Source organism: Dendrobates tinctorius, unplaced genomic scaffold, assembly GCF_039654945.1.
Source record: "Dendrobates tinctorius isolate UK_male_01 unplaced genomic scaffold, ASM3965494v1 ptg000117l, whole genome shotgun sequence".
Lineage (NCBI taxonomy): Eukaryota > Metazoa > Chordata > Amphibia > Anura > Dendrobatidae > Dendrobates > Dendrobates tinctorius.
Window position 1 is genome coordinate 12,288,198 of NW_027361785.1, and position 12,921 is coordinate 12,301,118.

Genomic DNA, 12,921 nt, shown 5'->3' on the forward strand with positions numbered 1-12,921 from the left:
GGAGCGCTGGCATCAGTAAATAAGGCCTTGATATGGTGCCCTATATATATTGTTTCTTACTGCTGTAGTGTGGGGTCAGGCAGGTCCCAGCGTCTCCGGAAAGGGGGAGCAGTACCTCCAAATCACCAGTCACTACATACAGCAAGGAGCGCCCGACCCAGCCACCAGGAGCACTCAGCACTGCGGTCACCCTCTGATCACCAGCCAGGCTTCTGTGTCCAGCTCACCTCCCTCTCCTCCGGTAAGCAGACCTTCTTCTTTATTTCTGTAGCGGTCAGCGGTCTCCCCTCTAACATAGGCTGTGGCCCTCCACCTCCTCCAACGGCTCTCCGCAGTCTTCTGGCCCACGCTGCTCAGGAAGAAGCAGGAAGACGCGGCAAAGATGGCGCCCGTCCACCTCCGGCGCCAGGATCTGTTCCCCGCGGCCGCTCTCCTCCCCGAGAGCCGTGGTTTCCTCCACTGAAACCTCCACCGCTCTCTCCTGGTCCAAATTCTCTCTGGGGGGCACACCAAAGCCCCCGTTAGGGTCAAAATAGGGCTCCCTCCGTGGCTGGCAGCAGGAGCAACAGCGACACACGTCCTCCCCACAAGCGATCCAGGCCACGCCCCCTTCCTGCACATTTTGAGTGGGGCTGCTCCTAAAACTGCTGGAAAAAATAACTGACAAAATAGTCAAAAGATTCTTCATGTTCATTTCTATGGAAAAATTGCATGCTGTTCATATGTTCAGGTTTTTGAGCGAGGATTCTAAAAAATAAAAAAAAAAAAAAAAATGAAATGCAATGGAAAGCACCATTTCATACATTCTGTACGCTCGTGGAGTGGGCCAATGGCGTTAGGCGCTCCAGCGCAGGATTCCCAATAATGACCTTCAGCAATCAGAACACATGGTATAGCACAGCCAATCAGGGGCTATAAAAGCCAATATACTGTACAATATAGGGGCCGTCCAAGGAGTGCCATTTTGGTATAGGCATGTGGCTTTTTTCTATCATATTTTTCATTAAGAGAAAACTACATATAGTTAGGTCCATAAATATTTGAACCCTGACCAAATATTCATGATTTGAACTCTGCATGCCGCTATTTTTTATTTAAAATGAAACTGAGATGAAATTGAAGTGTAGACTGTCAAGTTTAATTAACAAATTAACTTTATCATAAATAAAAGTATAGACCTGTACACTTCTGAATTAATTCAGCTGCTTCAGTCTTCAGTCAAATCATCAGTAAACACTAGTGACCCAGTGCTATTGGAAGTCATGCATTGCCATGCCATCATACTGCCTCCAGCATGTTTTACAAAGGATGTAGTGTGCCTTGGTTCATCAGCCTACTTTCTTCTTCCCATCATTCTGGTACAAATTAATCTTAGTTTAATCTATCCAAGGAATGCCTTTCCAGAACTGGACTGGCTTTTTTTTTTCGTCGCAAAGTCTAATCTTGCCTCTCTATTTTTAAGGCTGATTAATGGTTTGCACCTTGTGGTGGACCTTCTGGATTCGCTCACGTGAAGTTTGCTTATGGTAGACTTAGATACTGAAACACCTACTTCCTGGTTTTTCTTCACTATGGGAAAGATTCTGCGATCATCCTCTTCTGTAGTCTTCAGTGGATGTCCAGGAATTTTTGAGTTCCCAAGCTCTCCAGTACGCTTTGTTTTTTGTTTGCAGAATGTACCGAACTGTCGATTTGCCCGCTCTGAACATTTCTGCTATCTTTCTAATGGATTTTTCCTTTTTTTCTTTAAGCCTGTTTCTCTTCCATTGAAAGCTCCTTTGACCGCATATTTCAGGTTCACAGCAACAGCTTTCAAATGAAAATGTCATACCTGGAATGAGCTCCTGGCCTATTACTTTTTATTGTTTTGTTTTAATGTTTTATTTATTGAAATCTGCAAGTTACATCCGAAAGAAAGCAATCAACAGGGTAGCTTACAAAATTATTATATAACCTACAAATTCCACTTTTCGGGAGATAAACAGATAGTTTGAAATATCAATTCATGGCAAAAAACTATTGATATATAGAGGTTTAAGGACACCAACAGCCTTAAAGGAACTTCCAGCAGCAGGATTATCTGGGTTCAAATCTGGGTTCTTCCCATCCACACGCCCCTGCTACATCACATATGCCATGATTTCAAACAAAGATGAAGAAGAACAAAAAAGAAGAAAAGAGAAGAGAAAAAAAAAAAACAGTATAGGGAGTAAAGGGACAGGAGGTCAAGTAATTAGAGGAAGAAGTTGGGATATAGGGGTGGAATATAAGGGAGATAAGGGGAGGGGGGGGGGAACACTAGGCAACAAGGATTTCGTCCACTCTGATAAAGCCAAGCAAGGAGGCCACCATAGCCTTATCAACTTCTACTAATGGATCTGAATCGGGTCCATGGGTGCCATACTCTTTCAAAAGCTGAAAGTGAGCCATTCACCAAGGCAGCCAGTTTGGCTACTTGATATAGCATATCTACCTTCTCTTGCAATTGGGATATAGATGGAATGGTAGTTGACTTCCAGTTCATAGGTATCAAAAGTTTCGCTGCTGAAAGAATGTGTTGAGTCAACAGAGCAGTATTTTTATGTCCAGTCGGTGACAGAAAATTTAAAAGCACTATCTCCGGTGTCAATGTAAGCTTTTTGCCCACAATTTCCCCGATATAATCCTCTACTAGTCGCCAGAACTGCAGCAGGGGTGGACAGGACCACCACATATGTAAGTATGTTCCCTCCGAATCACAGCATCTCCAGCATCTAGCAGAAGACCCCGTCCGCCAATAAGTGTTCTGCTGTGGTGTAATATACCATCTGGCGACTATTTTAAAGGAATTCTCTTGTGCTCTAACACATTGTGATGGGCCATGAGATGAATTATAAATGTGTGATATTTGATTTGGGGTAAACTTGAATCCCAAATCCTTTTCCCAATGTGTTATATAAGCTCTTTTGAGACAACAGTCAGTTATATTTAAAATCTGGTAAATAGACGACATTATCTTTTTGGGTTTATCCTTTGTTGCACAGAGAGTCTCAAATGCAGTCAGTGGGCGGGTAACGTCTGCTCCCAAAAGATACTGTGCCAAGGAGTCTCTTATAGAGCCGAATTGTATAAAGGTCAAGTTGGAAAGCCCTGGTTGCTTCTTCAGTTCCTGAAAGGAGGGGAGTGCCCCGTCCGCCAAGAGGTCATCAACCGCTACATTTGCCAGGGAACCGGGTTTGATCACATCATTGTCTCGGGAATAAGATGCATGTGGCATTATATCTGCCAACTTGAGTAAGGGGGACAAAGGGGGAACTAGAGTTTTCACCAATCCCTTCCATAATTTTAAGGTAGCTTTGGTGTGTATATTAGGTAGATTTTTGTTTATGTTTTTACAAGGATATGCCAAAAGGATGGATCTCAGGGGATAAGGTGCTAGGGCTTCCTCCACCTCAATCCACTGCTTATTGTTAGGAGACCGCAACAGGTCTACCACTCTGGTAAGCATTGTCGCTTGGTAGTACCTCATTATGTCTGGTGCACCCATCCCACCCCTCGATTTGTTTAATGTTAATGTCCTGTATGCTAATCGGGGCTTTTGCTTTTTCCAAACATATCTGCGGAATAATGTATTAATTTTAAAAAGATACGATTTGGGGATGGTGATAGGGAGCATTTGGAAAATATATATGAACTTGGGTAAGATTAGGCTCTTCAGTAAATTTTTCCTTCCCATCCACGACACATACGAGTCCCTCCATGATTTCATGATGGTTTCTACTGAGGCAATTAGGGGGGGAATATTCTGTTGAAAAAGGTCTCTATCCGATCTTCCTATCTTTACACCTAAATATTTGATATATTGTTTTGGCCAGGTGAATGGGTATGTACTTTTTAGTTTAGCTAAGGTATTCGGGGATATATGTATGTCTAGCGCTTCCGACTTAGACATATTTACTTTAAAATTGGAAATTTTGCTATATTGATCTATAAGAGCCATCAATGTTGGGAGTCCCAGCAAAGGATTAGTCATCAAGACTAAGAGATCGTCCGCAAATGCCGCTATTTTATAGTGTGTCTTATTGATGCGAATACCCTCTATTCCCTCATGTACTTGTATGGCCTTTAAGAGAGGTTCCATTGCTAGCACAAATAACAACGGGGATAGGGGACAGCCCTGTCTTGTTCCGTTCTTTATAGTAAATGCATCTGTTGTAAAATCGTTAATCCTAATATGTGCTGTGGGCTTATCGTACATTGCCATTACGGCTGCTATAAACGCTTCGGGTATCTCAAACTTGATCAGCACTTCCCGTAGATATACCCAGTCCACCCTGTCAAAGGCCTTCTCTGCATCTGTTCCAAGAAGCATCAATGGTAGTTTACGATTTTTTGCGTATTGAAGAAGGTGCAATACTTTATGGACATTATCCCTTCCCTCCCTTCCACCCACAAACCCGGTCTGATTTAAGGAAATCAAATTTGGCAATGACTTGGCCATTCTTTTTGCCATCAGCCCTGCTAGGATTTTTAGGTCCACATTAAGGAGAGAGATTGGCCTATAGCTACTACATTGTTCAGGATCCTTCCCCTCTTTGTGTATTAGGGATATTCTGGCTGTAAGCATTTGGTTTGGCAATGGGTGGCCTTGTAAAACTGCGTTGCAAACGTTCAATAAATGTGGGAGTAGGAGGCCAGAGAAGGATTTATAGTAAAGTGCTGAGAATCCATCTGGACCGGGCGCTTTCCCCTTCGGGCACTTTGACAGGGCGGACTGCAACTCCCCCAGTGAAAAAGGTCTAGTAAGATATTGTTTTTGGGAATCAGACAAGACAGGCAGATCTAAAGTGCTTAGGAAGGACCTAGTGTCCATGCTTCTTTTAAGTGCGGAATCGGCGTTATCTTCCGGACGGAGATTATATAATTTCTTATAGTAGTCAAGGAATGCCCGCTCCATGTGCTCAGGAGCTTGCGAGCTGAACCCTTGTTCATTCTTAATTGAGTTAATCAGCGTACGTGACTGCCGCTTCCTTAGTTGCGATAACATTAATTTGGATGCTTTGTCTCCATGGACGTACATTCTGTTTTTCCATGTTGCATATAGCTTAGCAGATCTCGAGTTTAATATGTCTTTAAGTTGCTGTCTTTTTTGTTGCAGCTTCTCTAAGCTATGTTGATCTATTTTATGTTTATGTGTAAGCTCCAGCTGTGATATACTATCGTAAAGATCCTGGATTTCTTTTTGTTGCAGTTTATTTAGAAAGGAAGTGATAGATATCAACTCCCCTCTGACAACTGATTTATGTGCTTCCCATAGTATCTGTGAGGAAATTTCTGGTGAAGCATTTTGCTCAAAATATTGGGAGAGCACTTTGTTTATACGTGTCTGTACCTCGGTACTTCCAAGTACTGACTCATTGAGCCGCCATACTCTATGTCGGGGAAAGGCTTTAGATAATGAGAATTTTAACAAAACCGAAGAGTGATCGGAATAAATATTCGGAATTATTTTCGCCTGTTGTATATTGGCAAGCATTTTACTGGATATAAAAATATAGTCTAAACGGTGGTAAGATTTATGAGGGTGGGAGTAGAAGGTGTAGTCTCGGTCAGAGGGGTTTAGATATCTCCATGTGTCAATCAATTGTAGAGATCCCAGTTGTGACTTTATTCTGTAAAGATCTTTAGGTGAGAGCGAACTTTTCTGTTTAGTCGTGTCTAGCAAAGGCTCTAATGCAACATTCAAGTCCCCACCCACTATCAATGCACCCTCTCTAAAGCCATCAATTTTTTTCAGTGTTGAGAGTACCCATCTCAATAGTTTTTTATTTGGTGCATATAAACTGCACAATGTTACCAGGGCACCGTTTAGTAGACCTTTGACAAAGATGTAACGACCCTGAGGGTCCGCCATAGTTTCTCTTAGCTGGAAGGGCACTCCCCTTGCCACTGCTATTGACACTCCTCTGGAACCGGACTGGGTGGTTGTCGCATGAAACCATTTATCATAAATCGAGCTTTCAAAGGAGGGCAATTTATCCGGTTTGAAGTGCGTTTCCTGAATAAGCAATACTGCTGCCTGCTGTTTTTTGAATAGTTGTAATGTGTGGCGTCTAGTGTTTGGAGAGTTCAGCCCATGTGCGTTAAAAGAGATGAATGTGTGTACCTTATCCGAATCCATCATGTTTCTGTACACAGCAGCATCCTTGCAGCTCACGACGGGGACGAATCCTTGTGCCTATAGGTGTGGGGAGGGGGTCTAGGACAAGTAGACCAGACGAAAGAAAGAAAAGGGTAGAGAAAACAGAAAGGTAAAGAGGGGGAGAACACAATATTAACATTATCCATGTTATTAAGTTGCACAATATCATTGACCAATATGCCAACGTACCATAGTTACCTACTGACATTGTTTCATAGAATGCCAGCTTGAGGAAAATTCCAATCAACCTATAAACTAAATATGAAATATGAAATGCTCCATTCTAGGAGAATGCCCAGTTTGGGCTGTAACTAAATCTAGGTTGAAACCTTACAACGAATTATTGGATAGATGTGGCAGCAGTGCTTACCCATATTTGGAAAAGCACGCCAACCCCATCAGATTTACTTCAACCACATTCAATACCCCAACTGGGGTAGACACCAAGAAAAACTTAACTGCAAAATCTGGGTCTAACCCAAAGATCAAGTATTGTCTCTGGAGTCCCTAGGAAGCGAGGTCTTTGTCAGCTTCCTTTTCAGCCTTTGTGATTTTGGCGTCAGGGCTATCTGCCACGCCGGGTCATCTGGCAGCGGATGCAATAGGGTCGCCGAATGGAAGGACTCCAGGTCCGGGTAGGCCTCCAGCTCAATCCCCAAGGACTCACATGCCTCTTTGATGTCTTGTGATGTTCTTGCTGAGATACCTTTGTCTCCATTTGTGATATGTACTCCAAACGGGAACAACCATCTAAAACGGACGCCTTTTTTTATCAATGCTTCAGTGAACGGTTTCAAGATCCTCCGCTTCCTGAGAGTGCTGGCCGATAAATCCTGGAAAAGTTTAATTTGTGAGCCTTCATACGAGATCTCCTGCGCCTCCCGCGCTCTGCGAAGAACTAAGTCTTTTGCTCGATAATCGAGGAAGCGACAGATCACATCCCGTGGAGTTTCCCCTTGAGAAGGCCTCGGACGCAATGCTCTGTGTACTCTCACCAGTTCGATTTCCTGCGGATCTGATTCATTAAGTAGTTCTTTGAATATCTCTTGTGTTGCTTTCCATAACGCCTCAAAGGCCACCGTTTCAGAAAGGCCTTTAACTCTTATGTTGTTACGACGTTCTCTGTTCTCATGATCTTCTAGCACCGTGTGAATTGTATGTAGTTGGATTTCATGGACTTTTAAAGAGTCTAGTACAGCGTTCGAACTTTGCGTCATGGCAACTTGCGAATTTTCCAATGTCTCAAGTCTGTGGCCTTGAAGTTTTAGGTCGTGTTTTATCTCTGCAAGTTCTTGTCCTATTGGCTCAAGAGCTTTAGACAATATACGTTTAATGAACGAACGAGTGACTAAGGCCTCTCTCGCTGTGCTGCCCGTGTCAGAGTCACTCTCCGGTTCAGAATCTGAATCTCCTAATGAGGTCAAATCACGAAGCTTGGATGGTTTAAGAGAATCTGACGGAACCGTTTGTTTTGTAAGAAAGTCATCCATGTCTGTTTGCGTAGTGGACTTTGTAGGTTTGGGCATGCTCTTTTGCGTTTTTACGCTGGATCTCCCCATCTTTGCAGTTATCTAAAGCAGAGAAGAATAGAGCAGTTTGAAGATTAGAATTCCTCTCGCTGGCTATGAATTTAGCTAATGTTCCATTTTATGCCCAATCTTATAAGTGATAAACAATGGAAAGAGATGTCGTTCTGGCTCTGGTCACTAGATGGCAGTCTATAACCACTTTCTGCTGGTTTTCCAGAGAATCCTCTCTTATATTCGTACAGCTAGGTATAACATGGGTTAATTAGAAAGCAAATAAGGGGGGGATGAAAGATGTAGGGACAGCACTGGTGGGGGGGAGCGCTTAATACAGATCTAAGGCTCCTTATATTACTCCCTTCTCTCCTCGCACCCCTCGGGTCAGACAGTCTCAGGCCCCCACTTGATTAATTGATTATCTCCTTTATTGCTACGGAGTTAGGGAGAATGACCATGCTCTCCTGGTCCTCTGTCCCCTGAATCAGACCCCTCTGCTTAAGACACTCCGTCACCTTGCTTCTGTTATTTCAATGTTACCTCAGCTCCAGGAGACGCTTGTATTCCTCAGATCTCTCTCACTGACTGCAGAGAGGGGAGGAGGCTGAAGCGTGCCGCTGCACGTCTATTCTAGGTCCCGGGCCGCGTGTCTTCTGCAAGCCCGACGGGACTATTTTCAATGCTGCGGCGTGATACACACTCTCTGTAGCCGTCCCCCAGCTATGAGAATAGTAGCGATTTTATGTGTCCTGGTCAGGGGGTTTCGCAATGGTACCTTATTTGCAGGGGAGGGTTAGCTCCGGGGTCTCTCTTATCTGACAGCCTTGGGTCAGGGGTGAAGTCCTCTACCCGAGGCGATGGTGCTGTTAGCAGTATATCCTTCCGCCACTCCGGCAATCTCCCGCCTGCAGGGCCACAGTTATATGAATCCCTTCTTTATCCCGAACGTGACTTGCCACCCAGGGTCTATGCGATCCAGTGGGGTCCTGGTTTGGGTTGTAATGCGGGGATGGTATAAAAAGAAGGCTCTGGTGATATTAGAGCCCCTTTTGGTGCATTTGTCCGGGAGCTCAGGTTTCCTGCTTCTTGCTCCACCAACGTTCAGGCTCCGCCCCCCCCTGGCCTATTACTTTTTAAGGCTGGTTTCACATTAGCATTTTTTTGCGCAGGGCATCATGCGCGTCCATGCGCATGCGTCATGGGTTACTATGTTTAACATGGCATGCGCATGGTCTTCAGGGCTGTGGAGTCGGTAAGCCACAGTTGCGACTCCGACTCCGTCTCCGACTCCTGGATTTTATCAGGCTCCGACTCCGACTCTGGCTCCGACTCCGACTCCTTCATAAATGGCCAATTCATAACAACAAATTTACTGTTGTAAAATATTAAACATCGTGCTCATTCAGTTTCTCACCATCATATAAGTAATCAGACCACTTAGAGCAAAAACTACATTTATTAGAATACAATTAGAATATAGCAAATAACTTTTATAAACTTTTCTAAACTGTAAGTAAATATGCAATAAACACTTTTATGCAGTTAATAAGAAGAAATCTATAAATTTGTCCTCAGAAAAAGTATTGCCTCTGTCAGATCCTCCTTCATGGATGCCCTCAAATCTGATCTAATTATTTTGAGAGCAGAGAACAACCTCTCTACACTAGTGTTGGTGGCAAAGCAGTAACCACTCGGGCAACATCTCTGACAATGTCAGGATACAGAGGAATCGCTTGTTGCACTGTTATTTTTGATGAACGGTCAAATTTCTCAATTTCTTTTAGTGCACATGAAAAATTCTGCTGAAATGTACTGGCTGTGTTCCTTGATGGGGATGACTCTTCTTCTATGCGGGAACGCTTTGCACGGTCCTTGTGATCCAAATATTTTTCAAAATTAAATTCTTCATCAGTTGATGATGAGGGTGAAGATGTGGCAGGACGACCAAATTCTTCTTGTTCCTCCTGACTGTTCTGCAACCCTTTCATCCTTACTGCTATTTCAAACAGAGCTTCTTTTCCTTTACTTAGCTGTTGATCATCTAGAAGAATCCGATGCATTGGGTCTACATAAACAGCTGCCAAAAGAATGTTATTTTGTAATAGTAGCTCCTCTCTCCGTTTCATTGATGTAGCAATGCCACTTGCAATTAACCCTCCTCTTTGGGACAGGCGAAACATCAGGTTCTTCCACTCCTTTAAGAAAATACCTGGAGTTAAGTCCTCTGCTTGTAATTTTTTAGTCACTGTAAATGGGTGCTCTAGCAATTTTTCCAGCTCAGTCACCTGATTCCACTGACTTTCATTTAGCGTCAGTTGAGGGTTAGCCATGTCTACAAGAAAGGTTTTCAGTTCAACCAAGCGCTGAATCATTAAGTAAGTACTGCCCCATCGTGTGGCTTGATCAATAATTGCCCCTTTTCCAGCACGTCTCTTCAAAATTGAGTCAACTTTAGGGGTTCTGGCAACAGTAGCCAATTTTCTCACCTTGCCAATCAGTGCAGCAGCATGTCCTTCTTGCAGACTGTCTCTTATAGCCAGCTGTAGCGTATGCACAACACAGCGCATGTGATGAATGAAAGAACATACTGACACAGTTTCAACAAGATCATCTAAACTATCATGTTGCTGTTCATCTGAAGCAACTTCAGTTTGCTCCTCAGTTACAATACTGTGTTCCTCTATTTCAAACATTTCCGTGTCTGTGGACCCAGAATGTTCTTCTAGCTACTGGTCACCATCATTACTCTCATTCATTAGCTTAATAGTACTTATCATATTTGAAGCATTGTCAGTTACGACAGAAAGAACTTGCTCTTTTTTAACCTCATAGTCTTGCAGAACCTTTTCCACCAAGACCTGGAGAAACTCACTGGTGTGATGAGCTTTGGTGTCTTTTACTGCCAATGTCTTGGTAACTATTTCATTTTTGTCACAAACAAATCGGACATTGATGGCAAAATAGTTCACTCTGTGACGTGTGCAGGCATCCATTTTAAGAAACAGAAAGCGTCCCTTGAGAGTTTTTTTAAGTTCTTCCTTTTGTTTAAAAGCTTCTTCGATTACTAATTTTCTAATACTCTCTCTCTCCAGAGAAACACCAAGCTTGCGGGCCATTTCCCCATTCAGACACATAAAAGCTGGTCGTGAAAATAATGAAATAGGCACACTATCCTTTACAACAAGCTCTATGATCTGTTTTTTAAATGTATCTACTGTCATTGTCACAGTAACTTTGTCACTGACAAAATATCTTGCAACTGATGGCTGCAAAGTTCTCTGCTCCTTTGTTTGGCTGGAAGAGCTGGGCACTGGTTCATTGGTTTGGATGCAGTCTTTCTCATCCACTGCTTTCAGTACTTCTGGATGAAAGCGCTGTAAATGTCTCTTTAGATTAGAAGCTCTGGTAGGAGCATTTTTATCTTTGCCTGAATATGCACTCATCTTGGCTTCACAGCATTTGTTTTCGTCTGGATCATTTGTCATACACTGACAGACATAATGTTTTCTATCTTGAGTGATGGTGAAATGTTCAAATACAGCTGATTTAATGTGATGCTTCTTTGACATTCTCAGGTTTTTAATTCTGCATTCACAATCCAAGTGACAATTGTTTTTCCTAAAAACAATTGTACAAAATTATTGCCAGGTCGTACAACTGATATAGTGGTCAGTAATACTGTTATTATTCCTCATGTACTCACAGTTAACTGATGCAAAGTGAAAGGATAATACTTCTTACAGTCTTCCTCTTCTGAGTAGCAGGCAGCTGTGAGATGCTTGGAAGACGCACACCTAGTATGATCTAGTCTAGAGGAGGAGCTTTACTACTAAGAATTTGCAACACATTTTCACTTTCAGTTTCATACATTGTAAGTAGGGGGGTTGGGGCAGCATGAGGTTAACCAAGTATAAGATTAGATAAGGGCAGTGGAGAACAGTGACACACAAGAAGTAAGAAATGTCTCTATCTCCAGCAGAACTGCTTATCACTGTTGTTCATAGTTTGATAGAACATATATATTTGAGTAACATTTATAAAATTCATATGAAAGTTCAATTATGAAATATTAATACATTTTTTTTAATGCTGGAGTCGGAGTCGGTACATTTCTACCGACTCCGACTCCAACCTAAACTAACTCCGACTCCGACTCCACGACTCCGACTCCGACTCCACAGCCCTGATGGTCTTGCGTTTGCACGCGTTCGTATGCGTTTTCATGTGCAAGCGTTTTTTCGTCATGTGCGCCTAGGCACGCAAGACGCAACCTGTTGCATTTTTTGGGTCCACCGAAAGGCGTCAAAGAACCGCATGCGCACGCTTGCGCACGGAATGCGGCAAAATAACGCATTACAGTCTATGGGAACGCAGGTGTGCACATGTGCATGCGTTTGCGTGATCGTGCGCATGCGTTTTTGGCGTAAATATGTGTAGACACTGGTTTTAACCCCTGGAAAACGAATGCGCATAAAAAACGCAAACGCATGCAAAAACGCATGATGCGTTTTTTTGCTTGTGTTTGTATTGCGCACTATGCGCTGCACGAAAAAATGCTAATGTGAAATTAGCCTTAATTGATCATACGTTAACAAGTGAATAGGCTGTGAAACCCATCAAAGGGCTTTTAAGATAATTGTCCAATTACTTTTGGTCCCTTTGAAAAGAGGCATCTACATATTAAAGAGCTGTAATTTCTTAACCCTTACTCCAATTAGGATGTGAACACCCTCAAGCTAAAGCTGAGATTCTACACTTTAAGCCCATATTGCTTATATAACTGTATAGGGCAGCACGGTGGCTCAGTGGGTCCTGGGTTCGAATCCCACCAAGGACAACATCTGCAAGGAGTTTGTATGTTCTCCCCGTGTTTGCGTGGGTTTCCTCCGGGTACTCCGGTTTCCTCCCACACTCCAAAGACATACTGATAGGGAATTTAGATTGTGAGCCCCATTAGGGACAGTGAAAATGTGTGAAAAATGTAAAGCGCTGCGGAATATGTTAGCGCTATATAAAAATAAAGATTATTATTGTGAATATTTTTTTGGTAAGCGGCTAAAATGACTAAACTTAGGTCACTGTCCAAATAGTTCTGGACCTAATGTAACTATAATCCTGAAACATGAAAAAGGAAAATATAATGAAACTGTTTGCCTACTAAAGTGTGCGCATTGTTTTAAACAATTTTTCGAGCTCTCTTTATTGCATAGTCTAACA

General features: G+C 42.8%; 2 protein-coding genes across 2 annotated transcripts in view; one reads left to right on the forward strand and one right to left on the reverse strand.

The window, feature by feature from the left end:
- Window positions 1-12,921, forward strand: part of CRACDL (CRACD like) — a 167,985-nt gene that overhangs the window by 68,585 nt on the left and 86,479 nt on the right. The window lies entirely within an intron of this gene.
- Window positions 6,667-8,815, reverse strand: LOC141101482 (uncharacterized). The gene is made up of 2 exons (XM_073590606.1): window positions 8,480-8,815; window positions 6,667-7,752 (listed from the first exon to the last, which is right to left on the reverse strand). Exon 2 carries the CDS (start codon window positions 7,738-7,740, stop codon window positions 6,667-6,669), a length of 1,074 nt encoding a protein of 357 aa, XP_073446707.1. The 5' UTR covers window positions 7,741-7,752; window positions 8,480-8,815.

Excerpts from the sequence above, each read along its gene's own strand:
- LOC141101482 (XM_073590606.1), bottom strand. The coding sequence starts at position 7,740 with ATGGGGAGATCCAGCGTAAAAACGCAAAAGAGCATGCCCAAACCTACA.